We start from the raw sequence: 20,897 nt of genomic DNA, 5'->3' as shown, positions 1-20,897 counted from the left end.
CCCAAAAAATCAAGAAAAATTCGGACAAGTAAACCAAATATATGCAGGAACTTTTACAATTGTCAATATATAGACCCAGAATAAATCTCGACCAAAAAAAGCAAAATTTGGGTAAATATTAATCTCCTCCCACGAGGTTTATGATAACACATACTGGTACCCCGAGGTTTCATCGTGAAAAAAATAAAAAATGAAAGGAAGAGATCAGTTGGTATGCTCTATACATTCACCGTTAAGAAGTATATGGCACATTTCTTTATCTATTTTACTCATTGATTATACACAGTCACCACATATTATATGACTCAAGACTTTACAAATTACTCCTTGTCCAATTAAGCTATTATACAGTAAAAATTTTCTATAGTGATACTTTATATAGGAATAAACTCTAGATAGTCATAAAAAATTATAATCCCAATTTGGGATAGTTATAAATAAAAATAAACTCTACATTGTCATAAGTTATAATTTTTCTAATTCGCACCTTAAGGAAAATTACCTCTACATAGTAATAATTATCTGTATATTTTAAAAAAATATATGTTATTTTACATTAAATGTTTAAGATGAAATAAAATATTTATCTAAAGTTGTTTGGGACAATGATTTATACTTTAGAGTTATTACTACATCTTTTATCTTGCGAGTACGTAATAACTCGCTAGCATAGACACTTTCTCATGAAAGCCAAAATATTTTTATCTTCTCAAGCATGTTTAGAGCTTCATGACACAAAATTTTTTGTATTTCCGTACTATGATCCTTAGGATTATTTCATTTCTCTTGTCTAATTGCATGATTTCTTCTTTGGTTAAAGTATACACGATTTGTTGTTCATTTCGATAATCGAGATAGACATTAATATCCATTCGATTAGTGTATTGAAGTTGTCGAATCTGATCACTCAATTCTGTAATGACTCTTTTATTCTCGTCATTCACTTCATTTGTAACTTACAATTCATCGATATTGGGGGTCTTAATTTTGTTGTCCTTAAAACCATTGACAATTGTTTGTGGCTTCACATCAATTAACCATGCATTAACTGCATTTACGGTTCCATCAATGACACTTATCTTTACTGGTTCCAAGACACGATCTTCTATCCGTTTCAAAAGTAAACAATTGAAATGCTGAATTGAAATCCTAATACTACTCAAATATGAATCGAAATCCTAATACTGTACTACTAAAACATGAATTATAAAATAAGAAATCAAAACAATAATTTTTGTAACTACACCTCCATTAAATTATAATCTCTTCATAATAATAAAATTAATTAGTCCTACCATTATGATTATAGAGAGGTTTTACTGTATATGTCAAGGCAAAAAGTCTTGTACATTAATTCTCTTATGCTGTCATGATATTATTCGTGCCTGATGCCTGAAGGCAGTATTTTTTTTTTTCTTTTTTTTTTTTTTTTTTTTTTGTAACTAAGATGTCTAGACTAATTTATATACACTTTGACTAATCTTAAAGGGACTAAATGCAGTATCTTGAAACTCATACTTCAAATAATTAATATCAGTCCTCTATAATCTCAGTGAATCGACTTCATAATTACCCTGCTTGAAAGAAAAACTGTGTTTTATCATATTTGGTCAACAACTAGCAAAGTATAATAACCAACTATTTTACAAAGAAGCACCATCTATATATACCTCTCATAAAAAATGCGGTTCACCCTTTTCAACCACACAAGAAAGATCAACATTCATGGCAGTTTGAAATTTGGGAATGTAAAATAAGTTTGAGATTAATGAGCAACTCGAAATTGATAATTTTTTGGTTCTATTAATAATTGTGATCTGCATAATGCATTATGGGTGGTGGAATGCTTGTTTTCCGTTCACCTAATTAAATGATCACAACTGAACCATCCTCTAAACTTGTTGAAAATGGTTCGACGTTATGACTGTGTATGTAGAAAATATTGCTTAGCGATGTATGCAATTAGTTCATAATATGATTTGGTGATTGAAATAATGTTTCAGAATTTAGCAGTGGAGAGAATGTAAAATTATTTTGAAATAAAATAATATGAGTCATTCATACAAATTTTGAGCACTTTGACAAAAAGATTGATGTATACAATATGCAAACTATTTTCTTTTTACTGACTGTGTGGAGTCTCTACATTGTCACAAACACAAACACATTCGAGCTTGAATACCAGGAAACTGCTAAAAAAATTCCCCGTCTTCATCAAGGAAAATCTCAGGATGTACTGCTGCAGTACTGACATTGAGTGCCCTTTGCAGCTTGCAATGGTCCAACACTTCAACTTCAACCAAGAACATGGAACTAACTGGCCGATGATCTGACAGCCTTATTTCTGATCGCTTGTATGAAAGTTGTTTCATGCGTTTTCCTAACCAAAGTATACGATCACACCTGCACACCAAGTGCATAAATTACTTGTTTATTAAGGTTTAAAGATATACGAAGATGAGAAATTAAAAAGGCAGTTAGCTATGTAAAGTTTTTCAGTAATAGATTCCATAATCCTAGAGGAAAGTTTAATATGTGTGCTATACCATGCCGGAGATCTCTTCTTCTCCCCTTCTTTTGGGTTCTCACCAACGTATCTATCCGTGTTTATTTCATACTTGTAAGTGGGAGGAAAGTTTATTACCCCCTCTTTCCATCCATCAAAAACATGCCCACTGCTTAGTTCTTTGCTTAGCTGCCACATAAAAAATCAAATAATTTCAGGCAAAATATTCATTATGCTTGTGCATCATATTTGTTTCGAAATATCATCCACTAACAAGAAAATTATTTGGTCAATCCCAAAAAATCTCACCTGATCACTGTTGATAAGTTCATCCCATCGCTTCTGTGCAACAAGCTTCCGCACCTCAGCATCCACCATGTTGAGACGATAGTTCAAATCCCCGAACCAGAATATCTGACTGTTAACAGTAGGACCAAATTTTAAATAAATGTTCTATGCAAATTATAGAGATACAATCAAATAATAGAGCAATTACATAGCTAAATGGGGCAGTTGAAACTTAAATGGCAAAATATTACTTACTCATGAGAACGAATGGTCTGTGGTTGATCTGTATGATCAAAGACAGATGAGAAACGGGTCCGCCGAATAATTTCGTATACATCAGAGTTGCGCCTTTGTTCAGCACCATCCTTCTGACCAGAAGTCAAATGCGAACAAACAAAGCACATCCGTGATTGGAAGAGCGACATACTAACTGAAACAGAGCCCTGCATCAGCAACTTCTCTTTAGACATTCAATTCCAACAGAGCAGCTAATTGACTTATGTTGAAGCCAATTACATTGTGACACATCACATTAAAGAGACATGTTTCAACTTCTCGTTTCTATGTTTATAGCATGAAAGAACAAGCTCTTACCTTGTTTCCCATGTAGCCCATAAGGCCAACTCCAACGGGAGAGACCTGTAGATTGTTTATATGTCTCCTCAACCGCTTACGCACCCAAATTGATACGTATATCCCAACCATCTGCTTGCTGACAATTCGCACATATTTACGACGCTTCACAGCACCACTGATGACTCCATTATCAAGTTGCTCCTTATATGCTTCACAGAAGGTATCAGCTTCCTCATCAGAACCCTCATCAGATATTTCAGATAGACCATCAACTTCAGGTTCCTCTTGCTGTTCCATCCAGGCTGAGTGTAATAGGTTTCCAGAGCTATGGTACGATCTTTTTAGTCTACTTCCATTCAATGCAAAATTTTGAGGGCTAAATACCGGAGGATTCTCTATACAATCAAAGCCAATTCTAGCAGAACTGCTCAATATTCTCCGCAATTTCGAATTGGAAGAGACAACCTGAGGATTTGCATCTAATGAATGCTCAGGCCAGTCCAGTCTACTGTCACAATCGATCCCATATAATCTTCTTAAATGTAAATTTTTTCCAATACCAATAGCTTTATTCAAATCTTCGCCTTTATAGTCAGAATCTGCAATACTGGCAAATTCCTCGCAAGTAATCCCCAGTGGCAGATCATCCATCTCATCTGCGAGTACATCAGCAACAGAAGAAGTTCTTAATACTGGAGAAGGTGGGGCACTATAGCTTTTGTGTTTCCTTTCAGATTCCGAAGATTTGTTCAGAGTTTTGCGGATGATTGCCTCCCATTTTCGAATTGGCCTACTACTCTCTGCTCCCAGCACATTCCCAGCATTCAAAGGGACTACCTCTTGGAAGCTGCAAAAGGCAGACATCAACATGATATTACAGTCTGATATGTAAAAAATACATCATCTTAGCAGACAAGGGTCTTTTCATAACTGAAAACCTGACCATTGTACACAGACAAGCAGATGGCAACACTATAATATAGTTAACACAGTCTTATAACAATTACAAGCTGCGACAGTCCAGAAAATATGTAGGTAAACAGTTTAAAAGTAGGAAGCGCAACACCTAGTGTCAATGTCCATTACTTTTTATCTAGAATATATGCATAAGCTTGTCCATTTAAAATGTAATTTATGAGGAAATAGAACTATTTAATCCATTAATTGTGTACGTATACTTTTATCTACGTACATGATACTATAGACTTAAAAGAATTTCACATAAAGGAATATGATTAAAAATACTGAAACTTGAATAAGATGCTGATCTATAAACAGACAGAACGATAGCCACAACTACAGAAATAGACAAGGCACACACTCTGGCCAAGAGGAAGAAAGGGATGGACATAGGGACGGCAAAATATTTTCCTTAGGCATTAAACTCATTGGTTACATGACCATATGAATTTTTTAGAGAACAAATCAAGAAGAGTATATAGAAGTTGGAATAATGTGGGATCAACCAATGTAAGAGTGATTTACCCAATAATGTAAATATCTGCTGGCTCTTGTGTACAAAGCCAATCATCAATATCAAGATCTTCATAAGGAACTCTTCCAGCAACATTCCAAGTGCCTATCGTCACCCTACAGATGACCAAATATCAAACATGATTTTTTGTCAGAAGCGGGTAGTAGGAATTCAGCCTAATATTTTTATCACAGAAAGTTTGAAGACAATAAGACAAACCTCACATCCTTCGTATTTATGTATTGAGCACGCAGTGTTTCTGATTTCCCTCTCCTGTGCCTTAACTGATAGCCCATAGTAGGTGTATCTGGACCAATAGAACATCAAAACATTAAAAATGATTTCAGACTGGCATGTGGCTAAGTTCAAAGCATTAAACTATTTAGAAGATTATTTTCAAAATTATCAGGCAGTTTAACCCTCAAGGTCACAAGACTCAATTTAGAACCAAAAAAAAGTATTTAGAAACTGAAATCGTCTAACACTTCAGTAACAATTTCAATAGCGCATTTCAAAAAATTGAAGGATCAAGACCAAAGGTGTTTCAAAGCTTGCTTCATTTCTTACTTAAATTTGATGTTTTTCTTCCTATTTCTTCATACTATCCCAAATATACAGATTAGACCCAAGGCCAGTCCAGAGAAACATCAACAAAAACAATATTTCACACAAACTTTAGGCCAAGATAATTTTCTTCTGAATAAAGGAGTAGATTTTTCAACAGTTAGTTATGAAATAACTAATTCAGAACTAATTGTTTAAAATGAAAAACAGTACAAGTTTAGAACTGGCGAAAATTATTTGATGATGATTTAGTAGAGAAGGTGTTGAAGCACTTATAAAAATGTTCATGGGGATAGTTGGATGATAAAAATTAAGAAGCTGCAAAAAGATGGCCAGGAGAAAAGGCAAAAGAATTTTGATGATAGTGTAGACAAAAATAAATATGTTTTAGGCTTAAACAGAACATAAAGAGAGAATTTATTTTTTTTATTTTTAACACCAAAATAGTGATTTTAGTATGCAACTATTGCCTGGAATTCGAGTTCCACAATCTGACTGGTTCCCCTGAGTTTTACGGGCATGATCCTCACATATGTGCTCTCTTGAATCTTTAAGAGAGCAAGCTGAAAAGAAAAATAGAAAGAAAAACTGTATCAACAACAGACGGTATAAGAGATAAATAGTTCAAGTAAACATTAGATAGTCATATACCATCATCTTCACTTTCAGTTTCCGTGTCAACCTCATCTTCACTAAAATCATACACCTTTGGCTGTATATTTAACCACTTCTTCATAACAATGGAAGGCCAAAAGGCCTGCCGTCAAAAGCAATCATCAAGTTAATCTGACTAATATTTTCCTTCAAATCAGAACAGAACAATAAAGAGCACAAAAACACACCTCAGAACGCTTTCCTCTCCTTGTTTTCATTGTGTCAAGATCAAGAACTTTGAATAGAACCCCGAATTAGAACAGCAATCTTTCGAAACACAGGTGCTTATATACGGAAGCAGGAAAAAGAATCTGACTCTCACTGTTCAAAGGATTCATATTTATATAAGAGGCTTGAAAAGCATTACAAACACGGTCTGTAGTGGGACACTGTTTGGTGCCAAATACAAGGAAGATTCATAATATATGACCAAATAGAAAGGACAGAAAAGCTATGACCATATTCAACAGACATCCACAACCGCAACTTGCCCAAATATAAAAAACGTATACTCAATGGTCCTCCACCCGCGTCTAAATTTTCTCATACAAATACAGCATAGATGGCTTGATATATGTTGAAAAAACAAAACCATAAAAATTCAAGATGTCACTCTCATCCAAAGAATTTTATAGTCTTGAAATCAATTTAGGCTATAACCATTACTTTCAGCTGGGCAGTAGACAAGATAAGCTGTTGACAGAAATGTTTGAAAATGGAGTAGAGAACAATTTGTATGCAAAAAGAAATAAAACGAAAACAACCCAAAACACAAAAAACCCAGAAGCTGATTACACCTTAGAATCAAGAAAAACCCAACTGGGGATTTAAAATCATTCATATTTAACAACCCAATTAAGTAGTGGCATTATATAAATAAACAATCCCGCCCACCACAAATTTAAAAACAAATTTAGGAACTTGCACAAAGATATAGAAGCGAAAGACAAATACTGATTAAGACGTGTGAGTGCATTCTATGCAACAATGGCAAGAAATAATGACATAAAATAATAGTAATGATAAAGGATGATGATAGCCATCACAGCCAAGATTTGGTTAGACCCCACCCGTTTTATTTGGCTCAGCCTGAAATATGTAACAGCCAACCTAAACTGTTGAAACTTGATAATAAAAAATTTGGAAGTAGAAGTCAAATGGGTAATTAGAAAGTAAGCAAAAAAAAATAATTTCACTCAAGACAGCTTTAGAGAGCGAAGATTGGGCAGACGGTAGCATATACATAATACAAACATGCATATATAATATCAAAATAAAATTCATGAAAATGGAGCAAACTGGGGACCCTGAAGATGGGGTCAACGCGCACACTACGTGAAGATAAGCGACTCTTTGGCTTCAACTGAAAATGAACTTCTTTATTATTATAATTGTGTTTTAGAATATGATTTTATTACAACCATGCAACTAATCAATGGAAAGGTAAAGGTGGGTAAGATTTTTTATTTCTGTTATAACAAACAAATTATAATAATATAATCAAATTTATAAAGTTTAAATATGCAATTATTACCACAAAGAGAAGAATGAAATGAGCCAAAAACATTACATTTGTTTTAGAAGTAAGTGGCATGGCTTTTGACTTTAAAGTATTTAGTATTAAAACCAAATAAATAATGAAGGAAGTGTCAGGTTAAAATGGAGTGTTGAAAAAGAAGTATTACTTCTAGAAGACTGAGTGGTTCAATAAAGACTCTTGGGTATATTACTTAGTAAAGGCAAGACAACTTTCAAGGGTGCAAATCAAAGGACTTCCATATCAATTTGTAAAAGTGCAACCATGCATATTTTTAGTTACTCAGTGTTTTGAATGGTGCCCACTCACCCAAAAGTTGAAGGGATAAAAGATGAACTCTTTACAATCAAAAGATAAGGCATGCAATGACCTGGAGATGCAATGCCATTGAAATGAAATATTGTATAATATATATATAAAGGCAAAATGCAGTTAATCAACATCTCTCTCAAATTGACCACTATTCCACAATTTGCTATTAAGTTTGTTATCTTTAACTAAAAGTAACCCTAGATTACTACTATTATCACCAAAGCATGCATATCTTTGGTTTTAGATAAAGTTTTCAAACATGATAGAGGATTGAAAAGCAAAGAACAAACAAAATAGAACAATTTCCTTGACTTGGACTTTTAATTAATTATTGCTATTTTTTTGAAAATAAAATTTGGAAGTATATATGAAAAATGGGATATGTAAAGGACACAGCTGTTTATCACAAAGCAGCCCAGCAGCAAAACACTTTCTGGGCACAGCCTCAAAGTCAGACGTTAATTTAGATATGCATTTGCCTAGTGTCTTCCATACACCAAGTTGATGCGTATATGGATTGGCAATATCTCTTACTTAAATACAACTACCAGGATTACATAACTTTAAGATATCATATTTTACTGTCAATTCCATTACTTAATATACACTAGTTAACTCCCTTCAATATTATAAATTAAAACAAGTGTGAAGAGTTATTGGCATGAGAAATATAGTATTTATTTGGGGTAGGAAGTATAAATACCTTATACGGCAATAATGTTAAATTCTTATAGTTAGCTAGAAATGTAGCAGTTTGTCAACTTGTTTTGAATCTGTTCTGGCACCAAAGTGTATTGCAATCTGCCGTCTGGCAAATTTGTGTGGCAGCCTTGTTTGATTCATTTTGTAATGGTTTAGATTTGTACTGCCAGGTTATATGGGATGTGTCTATAATGTTTGTTGTAAGTTGGTATTAATGTATGGCTTTAGATTAATGTTGGATAAAATATGTCTGCAAAGTGGTTGTCAACAGTAAACTTTTGCTTTATTGGTTTTGATGTAAAACTCAGTTGGTAATGTAGAAAATATTACTTTTCATTTTTCTCAGTTGCTCTCTTTCTTTTCTTTGCATTCTCCGGCATTAGCAACAACAAAATTGTATCAGAGCTTGGTTACTTGAGCTGAAAAAATCTGAACCTTTTCCTTCTCTTGAAACAGCTTATCTATCTCTCTGGAAAACCGTCTTGCATCAGACCTGTTTTCTTGAATCAATGGCCACTCAGACAGCTTATCTTCTACCTCCTGTATTTAATGGTGAGCATTACCATATATGGGCATTCAAAATGAAGGCATATCTGAGGGGTCAAGGACTCTGGCAGTATGTAGAGGAGGAGAAACAACCCCCTCAGTTGGGACCAAATCCCACACTCAACCAAATCTGGTTGCATGAAGAAGAAGCTTCAAAGGCTCCAAGAGCCTTGGCCCATATTCATTCAGTTGTCACAGACCTTGTTTTTACAAGGATCATGACATGCGAAACAGCAAAAGAATCATGGGACAAGTTGAGAGAGGAGTTCATGGGGAGTGACACTACAAGAAACATGTAGGTGCTGAATTTGAGAAGGGAATTTGAGACATTGAGAATGTAGGAGACTGAGAAAGTGAAGGAATATGTTGACAGGTTGATGAATATAGTCAACAAAATCAGGTTGCCTGGAATGGAGATGACAGATAAAAGAATAGTGGAGAATGTGATAGTAAGCTTGCCAGAAAGGTTTGAAGCAAAAATCTCCTCTTTGGAGGACTCAAAAGACCTGACTCAAATCACTTTGACTGAGCTGGTCCATGCTCTGTAGGCACAAGAGTAGAGAAGGCTCCTAAGGCTAGAAGATGCGAGTTAATGGGCAATGTTAGCAGCTCACAAGGGTAAGTCTGCACAAGGAAATAACAGAAGGTTTGCTAGAGATAAGAAAGGAAAAGAAAGGTCCAATATTCAGTGGAACAAAGCTAGTGGAATGAAGAATTTTCCAGCTTGTTCTCACTGCTAAAAGAAGGGACATGCGGGGAATAGATGTTGGTTCAGGCCAGGAATACAATGTAGGGCCTACAAACAATTTGGCCACATCAAAAGAGTTTGCAAAAACAAGGGAGAGCAGCCCTAACAACAAGCTCAAACAGCTGATGAACAACATCCAGGCCAAGAGACAGAGCAGTTATTTGTGGCCTCATCCAGTTTGATCCAAGCGTGTGATGAAACTTGGTTGATTGACAGTGGATGTACACATCACATGACACCAAATTTGCATAGTTTTGTGAACCTGGATCACTCACAACGGTCAAGGATCAAAGTGGGAAATGGAGAGTTTGTGGAAGCAAAAGGGAAATGAGATGTTGCTGTCCAGACACCAAAAGGTATGAAGTTAATCTCTAATATACTTTATGCACCTGATATAAGTCAAAGTCTCCTTAGTGTGGGACAAATGCTGGAAAAGGATTATGCATTGCATTTTCAAAATCAATCTTGCATAATCCTAGACAGTGAGGGAAATGAAATTATGAGAGTAAGAATGGTGGGGATGAGTTTTCCAATCATGTGGAGAATTACTCCACACAAAGCATGTAATGCTAGAGAAGATGAAACTGAGATATGGCATAAGAGATTAGGCCATGTACATTATAGAAGTCTAAGGGAGATTCAGTCAAAAAACTTAGTTCAGAATCTGGCCATTGTTGAAGAATCAAAAGCAGTCTGCCAAGCATGTCAATTAGGCAAGATAAGTAGAAAAACTTTTCCAATGAATCAAGCCTAGAGAGCCTTTGAAAAACTTCAGCTTGCTCACTCGGATGTGTGTGGCCCCATGCAAACCTTATCCCTAAATGAAAGTGGATATTTTGTATTGTTCATAGATGATGGGTCTAGAATGTGTTGGGTTTACTTTCTAAGGCAGAAAAATGAGGTGGCTGGAGTATTCAAGAAGTTCAAACAGCTGGTGGAAAACCAAACAGGAAAGACTATCAAAACCTTGAGAAGTGACAATGGTACTGAAAACACTTCTCAAGAGTTTGAAATGATCTGCAAGGAGACTGGAATCAGACATCAATTCAGCAACCCTTATACTCCACAACAGAATGGAGTTAGTGAAAGGAGAAGCAAGATTGTTATGGAGATGGCAAGACGTATGATGGTTGAGAAAAGGACTTTCGAAATCCTTCTGGGTAGAGGCTGTCAACACAGGGGGCACTTGCTCAACGGACTTCCCACTAGAGCTTTGATCAGTCAAACACCATTTGAAGCCTGGACGGAGTCAAGCCAGCAGTGGATAATCTGAAAATTTTCGGAAGCATATGCTATGTTTGGTACCACCTGCAAAAAGAACAAAGCTGGAGGATAAGGCTTTGATAAGAATTTTTATTGGTTGCAGTAGCCATCCAAAGCTTATAGAATATACATTCCTGACTCAAAAAAATACTTGTTCAAGGATGTTACAGTTGATGAGAGTGGAGTCTGGAATTGGGAGAACTGTAAGGTTGATGTAGAAACAAGACCTCAATTGAGTGAAGCTCCAGTTGATCAGGTTGAAGAAAATCCAGGGGATGAATCAGATGAAGAGATTTTTGTCAAAGGAACAAGGTCTCTGGCTGATGTGTATGACAGAAGAGCAATATGGCAAAAATGGAACCTTCAAGCTACTCAGAAGTAGTGAAGTCAGAACCCTGGAGGATTGCCATGAAGGAGGAGCTAGCCATGATTGAAAAAAATCAGACCTGGAAGCTTGTGGATAGACCGAAAACGGAAAGTGATCCAAGTAATGGATTTTCAGGAAAAAAAAAAAAAAAAAAAAAAAAAAAAAAAAAAAAAAAGCTAAATCCAGAGGGTCAGTTTTCAAGATAAGGCCAGGCTAGTTGTTAAAGGATTTGCTCAGCAATATAGAGTAGATTTCCTGGAGACATTTGCACCAGTTGCCCAACATGTACCATCAGATTGCTGCTTGTTGTGGCAGTTCAATTTATTTGGAAAATTCATCAATTGGATGTTAAATCTGCTTTCTTGAATGGCTGGTTGAATGAGGAGACTTAATTGAACAACCAGAAGGGTATCAGATTCAAGGAGAAGAAGGAAAAGTCTAATGCTGAAGAAGGCCTTATATGGCTAAAACAGGCACCAACGACCTAGTATAGCAGTTAATGACCACCTGCTCAGTTTAGACTTTGTGAGGAGTCCAAAGAGCACATCTATACATTAGAGAAGCCGAAGATGATGTAATGATCATTTCTCTGTATGTGGATGATCCTCTAGTGATTGGAAGCAATCAGCTCAAGTGGAGGAATTCAAAAAATCATGCACAGTGAGTTTGAAATGATGGGCTTGGGTGAAATGTCATACTTCTTGGGATGGATATTGATCAAGATGCAGATGGTATTTTTGTGAATCAAAGGAAGTATGCAAGTGAAATCCTTAAGAATTTTACATGGAGAATTGTAAACCAGTGGACCTACCATTGGTTCCAAATATGAAGTTATCAAAAAGTGATGAGACTGAGAAGGTTGATGTAGGATTGTACAGGAGCTTGATTGGTTGCCTACTGTACTTGACAGCAACCAGACCAGACTTAATGTATGCCACAGTTTGCTGTCCAGATTTATGAGTCAACCAACCAAGACTCACTTCAAGACTGCAAAAATGGTGCTGAGATATGTGAAGGGCAGCACTGACTTTGGGGTGGTGGTTCAGGAGATCAGAAGACTTCAAGTTGGTTGGTTTTTCTAACAGCGACTAGGCTGGTTCAATAGATAACATGAGGAGCATCAGGGTAGCATTTTTTTCAAATTGTGGTGCTATTTGTTTGCTTTCCAAAAAGCAAGAAACCGTAGCTCAATCCACAGCAAAAGCAGAGTTATATCTGCTGCTGTTGTGAATCAAGTCTTTAGATGAGAAGATTCTTGAAGATTTGAAGCTGAAGCAGGTCAAGCCTACTGCATCATGTGTGACAACCAATCTGCTGTAGCAATGGCAAAAATCCAATGCATCATGGACGTACAAAGCATATCAAAATTAAGTTTCATGCAGTGAGAGAGGCTAAACAAAATGGTGAAGTGAAATGATGCACTATAGGGGTGAATTCCAAGTGGCTGACATTATGACTAAAGTTGTTTCCAAAGCCAAGTTTGAAGAATTCAAATTCGGACTTGGTGTTTCCAGCCAACTATCAAGGAGGAGTGTTAAATTCTGATAGTTAGCTAGAATGTAGCAGTTTGTCAACTTGTTTTGATCTGTTATGGCGCCAAAATGTATTTCAATCTGCCACTATCAGTTTTGTGTGGCAACCTTGTTTGATTCATTTGTAATGGCTTAGATTTGTACTGCCAGGTTATGGGATGTGTTTATAATGTTTGTTGTAAGTTGGTATTAATGTATAGCTTTGATTAATGTTGGATAAAATATGTCTGTAAAGGGTTGTCAACAGTAAACTTTTGCTTTATTGGTTTGATGTAAAACTCAGTTGGTAATGTAGAAAAATATACTTTTCATTTTCTCAGTAGCTCTCTTTCTTTTCTTTGCATTCTCCGGCTTAGCAACAACAAATAAGGTGGGCATGAACAGTCGGCAAATTGGCCTAACTTTTATACCGACATAAATTAAAGTGTAGAGAGAGGCTTAATTTCCATAGTAGATCTGATTCAACTCATTAAGGCTACTTTTACTCGACTGGTCAGATTCATGTTCTAAAGTTTGTAATATCAGCCACAAATCATTTAACCCCTAAATACTTCATTCATCCACCAACTTTTCTTCGAAAATGGAAACAGTGGTTTTAGCAGTACTACAATTAGACCCAGGGGCGGATCCAGGCCCCTTGAGGGTAGGCACAGGCCTGCCCTCAACTTAAAAATAATTGAAAAGTTTTATTAAAAGGTAAAAAAGAAAGTTAAAGTTAAAAAATTAAAAAGTTAGTTTTGTCATATTCAAGTTTTTCTTCCCAATTTCCAACTTCCCCCTTACATGGGATTGGATTTGGAGTGATTGTAATTCATCTTTGGTAAATCTTTGTGATTTTATTTTTATTAGAGGTGTGATTGAGTTCAATAGTGTAGAATATTTTTAGTAGATTTGTGGTGTGTGTAAAGATAATCATATTTTTTCTATGATTTGTCATTAAATTCGATAGGATTTAGGATATTTCTCATACAATTGGGCCATAATTGTTACTAATTTTATTAATTTGTCTTGTAGGCCTAAACGTGATTTTGATCATAAATGACAGTTTTGAGCGTAAATTACGTAACTTGAGCTTGGAAACTCAGAATGACTGATTTTAGAAGCTTTGGAAAGCTAAGAAGTAGAGCTACAACTTTTGTGTTTTGGGTTTTTACTAATTCTGACTGGACAATGGTGAAAACCTGTTGGAAACTAAAGAAAAAGGTCTTTGGACGTGCTTCAATATTTCTGCCATAACTTGAGTTGTAGACCTCGGATTGTGCTGATTCTTTAACGAGTAGAAATATAATTTAAAGGGCTACAATTCATATGTTTAACACTTTCCATATTCAGATTCTTTCATGCTCAAATTTGGCCCAAAAGATTTTCGCCGCGGTAAGGAAAAAGCTTCGCCGCGGCAAAACTTCGTTAGATGTGTGAAAATAAAACAACGCGTTTTGGCTTTCTAGGGTGGTCCTTAAGAGAAAGAGATATAAATTAGCACGAAAATGAAAGAAAAAGGGTCTTGGTGTCATTGGAAGGCAGCTCTTGAAAGGAGAAGATTATTGAAGATTTGAGTTTCAAATTAGAGAAGATTCTCCATCTTTTGCTTGTTTTTCAATGTAAATCTTGATTCAGTTGTTTTTTTTATTTATTGTTTTTGAGTATGAATGAGTTGTTTAGCTAGGGGTTGATGTAACCTTGATACAATGATTCAAATTTATAGAATTGATTTACTTTAAGTTTTAATTTTATGATTGAGTATTATCTCTTTGCTTAATGACTTTGGATGCTTGATCACTATTCAAATGGATTGTCACAATGAGAATAAGAAGTGATTTGTGATTGTGCCTCTTGGAATAAAATACCGTAGATTAAGCAAACACTAGAGAAAGTTTACCGATTATGAAATTAGATAGAATTCCATAAAGCTTAAAAAACTTTGAACTATTAATCTTCATTTTGTTGGGTGCGGAAGCTTAATAAGGAAGTAGAAAAATATAGCCTGAGAAGGTATGTTTTATACTTAGGGAATTCGATTTTCAATCAAGGAATTAGAACTTGGGTAATAGATTCTATGATTGGGTTAGCGTATCTAGGTGAAATCAACACCCTAACATTTTTTTTAGCATTGTGTTTATTAGTTAAGTTATTGGGTTTTTTAATTTCATTATAATCATTATCTAAATTGTATTTAGTTCGTTAATTTTCCATCAATCCAATTTATTTTGCCAATTAGGACTAAACTAGAGAAATCGGTACTTAGTAATACTATCCTCGTGGGAACGAACTCTATTATCACTTTATTACTTTTTGCAACTAGTGCACTTGCTACATTTGCATGTTTGCAAAAAAATGCATTAGTTAACTCTTTTGATTATATTGGATTTAAGGATCGTTAGATTCCTGGTGTTTTATCTCTTCACATTGAAGAAGTTTTTCCACGTAACAATTTTCTTGTGTTTCCTTGTGAATTGGATGTTATTTCTTATGGTTTTACTAGTTGATTGGCAAGCGTGGGCAGAGCGAGGGGGGCCCCCCAAGCAAAAATCCGGGTCTGCCACTGGACGACTACACCTCAATAAATCGCTTAATTAGTTTCTATGGGATGGAAAGATAAGAATATTTTCCATTCATTTATAAGTATACTACGAATGGATTAAAGGAGGAAAAAAGCTCTCTATTAATTACTAGGTTACGCTTATATGACGACGAAATGAAGAAAGATGAAATCATTCTCCTCCATGAACATGATAGAGTCTTTAAGTTACCACATATATATGGTAAAATAAAGACCAGTTTGGATAATAACACTGGTTGTTAATGTCATTGAGTATGAGTAACTAACCAGAACAAAACATCTTAATCTAATTGGTCCAAAGAGCAACCCTTACGAAAGCTTAATGAAAACAAACAGAATATTTTAACACAGGGAACGTTATGTTGTTGTCATGTGTGTGTGTGGAAGATAATCATTGAGTTGAGACCAATGAAAAGAGTTGGCGGTTGTGGACATCATAGTCGTCGGAGGATTGCAATAATTATAATCCAGTTTTCATCTTTATGCTAGATAATGCAATATTTAAACCATCGATTATCTATAAGATGTAGTGGGCTGTGTGGGTTATGGTTTAGTCATCACCCACTAGTTTAATCTTCTTAATTGCCTTTGTTTTGTCTGGAATCTCGGTATAATATTGTCATTACCAGAACCCATTGTGAATCAGTTATCACCATTCACCAACGAGCACAAAATTAAGTACCTGCATAATTAAAGACCCCAATCTCTGGTCCTTCTCAAGTCTCAACCGCAATCACTTTCTTGTTTGTGTTTGAACTTGGACCCAACTGGAGAAGAGAGGAATACCAACTTTAGCACACTCCTTTATTAGCTTATAAGTAATGTTCATGTACAAACAACTCTGCAAAGATTTATGTACAAACTGATATGACAGAAATAATAATAAAAGAATGGTACAAAAAGTTAAACTCATATTTACTCTTTATTTATTTTTGTACATCAGTTTATACATAACTTGGTAAGATTTGTTTGCACATTTAGCATTATTGATTAGCTTATTAATACTGAAAGTGATGTGCACTTAAGGAAATGAAATCGACCCTTCTGTAAACAATTGAATGTCGGTAGAGTCTTAAACACCTCGACAACTAACAAGACCAAAACAGATATAGAAGACAATGATGTATCTGTTTTGTTTTCAGTGGGAGTGTTTACATGTGAGTTTTCATCTACAATGTACGTTTATTCTTTTTGTTTTCTTTTAAGATAAACAAAAATATCTTCTGGAACCGACTAACCGCCTCCATCATCTCTGCAATTCTTGCGTTATTTATGGACAATGACATTGAAATATCACTCAATAATATCTTCCTTCTGTTTCATCATTCTAATTCTTATTCATAGTTTCATACAAGATACTATGAAAAATAAAGCAATCAGCCAAGGTCGCACGCACTGTTTTTAAACCCGGACTGGTCGGATCTAGACCCGACAACTTCTCTGGACCAGTTCAGATTTTAGAGGGTTTTTGTAATATTCCAAATTTATAGAGATTAATTGTAATTTTCTAGGGGTGTTTTGGAGATATGTCAAAAAAATTAGGGATTAATTGGTAATTTTTTGGGGCACTTTTTAAATAAATAAAGATTTTAGAGACTAATTTGAAATTTTTAGGGGTATTTTTGTAATATATTAAAATTTAAGGGATTACATAAATTTTTTTAAAATAAAATTATTGCTAATGTTATCGGTCCAACCAGTTGAACTGGTCAACCCATGACCGGGTCACTTTACAGGTCTCACAACGAGTCAGGTTTTAAAACAATGGTTGCACGAGGCTTTAATGCATTTAATTTCAAGCCAATGTAAATTAGCTTCTCCCATTAAGTGACATTTATTATCCCAACTTGTTGAATAAGATCAAACTTTGATATCACACCAACTACACTTCGAGCAACTTGAATGTAGATCAAAGTAAAACAAAACTTAAAAGCATTGTTTTAAAACTCAACCCATTGTGAGACCCGATAAAGTGACTGGGCCATGGGTCGAGCAGTTCAACCGATTGGACTGGTCGGTTGGATTTGGACCGGTGACGTCAACAATAATTTTATTTTTAAAAAATTATAAATTAATCACTTAAATTTTAGTATATTACACAAATACCCCTAAAAATTCAAATTAGTCCTTAAAATTTTTATTTATTTCAAAAATGCCTCCAAAAAATTACCAATTAATCCCTAAATTTTTTTATATATCTCCAAAACACCCCTAGAAAATTTAATTAGCCCCTATAAATTTGAAATATTACAAAAAACCCCCCTAAAACGAACCGAACCAGAGAAGCTTCCGAGTCCCAGTCCAGGTTTTAAAACAGTGCTTAAAAGATGGTGATACCCTAAATTCAGGAAGAATTAGGTTTGAAAAATTTCCAGATGTTTGGTTTCTTTAAAGAAGAAAAGAAATGCAGCTTTTTTAGAAGTTGTGCATAATGTGAAAGCTTAAGGTGTGTTTTTTAAGTATTTTGAATAATGTTTTTGAAAAAGTAAGAATTGAGTAGTAATTACGAGGTAAAATTTGAAAATTAACAACAACACCCCCTAGGCTTGTTAATTTCTAAAGACCCCCTTAATAAAAACATTAAAAATTATAAAAACACCCCCACTCACCCATTAAATACTGGCAGCTGGCCACCACCGCTGGAGGATGGCTTGAGTCACCATATCAGCGCACGATCAGCTAGATGGTCTTTTCCAGCCAGATCCACCATGGATCTGGCTGGAAAAGGTCAGATCTAACTGCGTTTAGTCGTCAACGACGACCAAATATATGGTTATCGTTGACGACTAACTACGACCAAAGATCTGGCTTTTTCCAACTAGATCCACCGTAAATATAGCCAGAAAATACTATATCGACGCATTATCGACCAAATCCAACCAATAGTGCGCTATTATACCAGATTTCGACCACCTGACGACAATGGTGACCGAAATCTGACAAATGTGAATGGATAAAGGTGTTTTTATCAATTTCTAAACTTTTTTTGGAGGGTATTTAGTTAAATTAACAAACTTAGGAGGTTTAAAATAATTGAATAAAATATAATAGTATTTTCATAATAGGGAAATAAATGTGTATTTTGAAAATAATAGAAATAAGATAGGACAAAAATAAGGAAACAAACACACCCTTAGATTTTTTTTTCAATAAGCCTTATGCAAGTACAGAATGTCCTCACAACTCTATAAAAACAATTAAGCTCAACTGAACTCCACGAGAATTCATGATTGTAATTAGTACATTTTTACACACAAAATGGTAATGCAGTTGGCATAAAGTGAAATACGGGGTGCAACGACTCAACTGAACTCCACGAGAATTCATGATCAAAGTAAAACAATGAGTTTTGTACACAAAAAAGGAAAAGACCGTCCTCTGGAAACTTTTAAGCTCTGAAACCATTGTTCAAAAAACACTTGAGTTGGGCAACATCCACAAAGGCATCACATAATGGTGCAACGACTCCTTTCTTCTGATTGTTGTGGGGCCACTGGCTGGAACCTGTGTGACTCAGATGGGTTGTATGTGAACTCAGAAGTATCGAGCCCATACTGGTTTAAACGCATTATAAACCAGAAAACAGTATCAGGACTAGAACTCAGTATGAATTATAAATAAACAAACATATATTCATCCAATCTCAGTGCTATGATGGTTATTAAAAGATAGAAAACTATGATGGTACTACATGATAATGGGCCCTATATGGCTCCTAATATAAGGTATCTCAGAGGTCAGAAATAATAACTGGGACAAATTGTCATATATTACACTAATCAAGTTGATGAGTGCATAAGTATTAGACCATAAAATCCTAACATCATGAAATACTCAAGAATGAGATGGAGCATCAACAGTAGTCTCTAAATTCTACTTGATTATAAGATGGGCTCAGTGTTCTCTTTGTACATACAGTAACCACATGAATCAATTGCAAGATTAGGGATTTAACTGGATGAGTGATCAGAAATCTAAAGATATATTTTCCCTACAATATCAGAATAAGAAAAGATTGTAGGGTAAGCAAGGCAGGTTTAAAATGCAAAATAAATTGTTTGGGTCAATTCAAGCATTTCAGATAGTTCCAAAATTTAGACGCTTCCTGAGAATCTAGATCCAATGTTTTGACAATATATTAAAGAGGCAGTACAGTGCAACAAAATACTATTCATAATTAGCAGATAAAGCACCCATGTTCTCAGCATTTAAAAAGTATATATTTCTAGGAAAAAAATATCGCACCTTTTCCCTCATGCGTGTGCTCCAAGCATCATTTCTACTTGGACGCTGATCAAGAGCTCCAGCTACAGGCACACCTGTTGCAGGAGCTGGTGGCCTGTTGAGCAAGGGCTGCCTTATTTGTTGCCTTGGGGCAATGAGCTCATCATCACTATCATACTCTACAGGTCTGTTTGCTGCCCTAACCACAAGAGCTAACAGGAAAATAAGAGCCTGCAAGTTCACAGTTGCTTCATTATTTAAGGGCTGCTATGGGGTAGCATTAGTAATAAACAATTCTATCAATTTGAAAGTTCAAAATCGCACACAAGCAAGGAATAACTTTGATGCCATTTCAAGAAGTGTAATAAATTTCACATATTTTATGAAGCATCATGTTCATGTTCAGGGAATTCATAATTATTAAAAATGAAAAAAAATGGAGCTTATCTATAAAGATGATTTAAGAAGCTTTGGAAGCTAAGAAGTAGAGCTACACTTTTGTGTTTGGGTTTTTACTATTCTGCTGGACAATGGTGAAAACCTGTTGGAAACTAAAGAAAAGGTCTTGGACGTGCTTCAATATTTCTGCCATAACTGAGTTGTAGACCTCGGATTGTGCTGATTCTTTAACGAGTAAATATAATTTAAAGGGCTACAATTCATATGTTTAACACTTTTCCATATTCAGATTCTTTCATGCTCAATTTGGCCCAAAATTTTCGCCGCGGTAAGGAAAAAGCTTCGCCGCGCAAACTTCGTTAGATGTGAAAAATAAACAAACGCGTTTGGCTTTCTAGCTTGGTCCTTAAGAGAAAGAGATATAAATTAGCACGAAAATGAAGAAAAAAGGGTCTTGGTTCGTCATTTGGAAGGCAGCTCTTGAAAGGAGAAGTTATTGAAGATTTGAGTTTCAAATTAGAGAAGATTTCTCCATCTTTTGCTTGTTTTTCAATGTAAATCTTGATTCAGTTTGTTTTTTTTATTTTATTTTGTTTTTGAGTATGAATGGGTTGTTTAGCTAGGGTTATGTAACCTTATACAATG

At 35.1% G+C, this 20,897-nt stretch overlaps 2 protein-coding genes across 3 annotated transcripts; both read right to left on the bottom strand.

Annotated features, from left to right (window-relative positions):
• Positions 1 to 2,077: 2,077 nt before the first annotated feature.
• On the bottom strand, positions 2,078 to 6,868 carry LOC116138342 (type I inositol polyphosphate 5-phosphatase 2). 2 transcript variants are annotated; one of them, XM_031424058.1, is made up of 10 exons: positions 6,251 to 6,868; positions 6,060 to 6,165; positions 5,879 to 5,971; positions 5,064 to 5,151; positions 4,856 to 4,960; positions 3,389 to 4,217; positions 3,050 to 3,237; positions 2,816 to 2,924; positions 2,547 to 2,695; positions 2,078 to 2,403 (listed from the first exon to the last, which is right to left on the bottom strand). In XM_031424058.1, the coding sequence occupies exons 1-10, from the start codon at positions 6,278 to 6,280 to the stop codon at positions 2,193 to 2,195; spliced, it is 1,908 nt and encodes a 635-aa protein (XP_031279918.1). In that variant the 5' UTR covers positions 6,281 to 6,868; the 3' UTR covers positions 2,078 to 2,192. The 2 variants fall into 2 exon arrangements, with proteins under 2 accessions (XP_031279918.1, XP_031279916.1); XM_031424056.1 differs by lacking the exons at positions 5,879 to 5,971; positions 6,060 to 6,165; positions 6,251 to 6,868 and adding an exon at positions 5,412 to 5,583.
• An 11,875-nt stretch (positions 6,869 to 18,743) lies between these two features.
• Positions 18,744 to 20,445, bottom strand: LOC116138360 (tobamovirus multiplication protein 2A-like). The gene is made up of 3 exons (XM_031424069.1): positions 20,395 to 20,445; positions 19,875 to 20,117; positions 18,744 to 19,183 (listed from the first exon to the last, which is right to left on the bottom strand). Exons 1-3 carry the CDS (start codon positions 20,443 to 20,445, stop codon positions 19,076 to 19,078), a joined length of 402 nt encoding a protein of 133 aa, XP_031279929.1. The 3' UTR covers positions 18,744 to 19,075.
• Between the last annotated feature and the right edge of the window lie 452 nt (positions 20,446 to 20,897).

The sequence above is a fragment of the Pistacia vera genome, unplaced genomic scaffold, assembly GCF_008641045.1.
Source record: "Pistacia vera cultivar Batoury unplaced genomic scaffold, PisVer_v2 Contig340, whole genome shotgun sequence".
NCBI classification, from domain to species: domain Eukaryota; kingdom Viridiplantae; phylum Streptophyta; class Magnoliopsida; order Sapindales; family Anacardiaceae; genus Pistacia; species Pistacia vera.
The sequence above is the reverse complement of the archived record's forward strand: the minus strand, read 5'-3'. Positions and strand labels throughout refer to the sequence as shown.

What these genes read in the sequence shown, in the direction of transcription:
- LOC116138360 (XM_031424069.1), bottom strand. Translation starts at nt 20,445, where the DNA reads ATGGCAGAAATATTGAAGCACGTCCAAGACCTTTTCTTTAGTTTCCAA. An exon ending in TTTTCTTTAGTTTCCAACAG is followed by an intron (nt 20,118 to 20,394) that starts GTTTTCACCATT and finishes ACCCCATAGCAG; the next exon opens with CCCTTAAATAATGAAGCAAC. An exon ending in GCACACGCATGAGGGAAAAG is followed by an intron (nt 19,184 to 19,874) that starts GTGCGATATTTT and finishes CGTTTAAACCAG; the next exon opens with TATGGGCTCGATACTTCTGA.
- LOC116138342 (XM_031424058.1), bottom strand. Translation starts at nt 6,280, where the DNA reads ATGAAAACAAGGAGAGGAAAGCGTTCTGAG. An exon ending in TTGTGGAACTCGAATTCCAG is followed by an intron (nt 5,152 to 5,878) that starts GCAATAGTTGCA and finishes CTATTGGTCCAG; the next exon opens with ATACACCTACTATGGGCTAT. An exon ending in TGGGCTACATGGGAAACAAG is followed by an intron (nt 3,238 to 3,388) that starts GTAAGAGCTTGT and finishes TTGCTGATGCAG; the next exon opens with GGCTCTGTTTCAGTTAGTAT.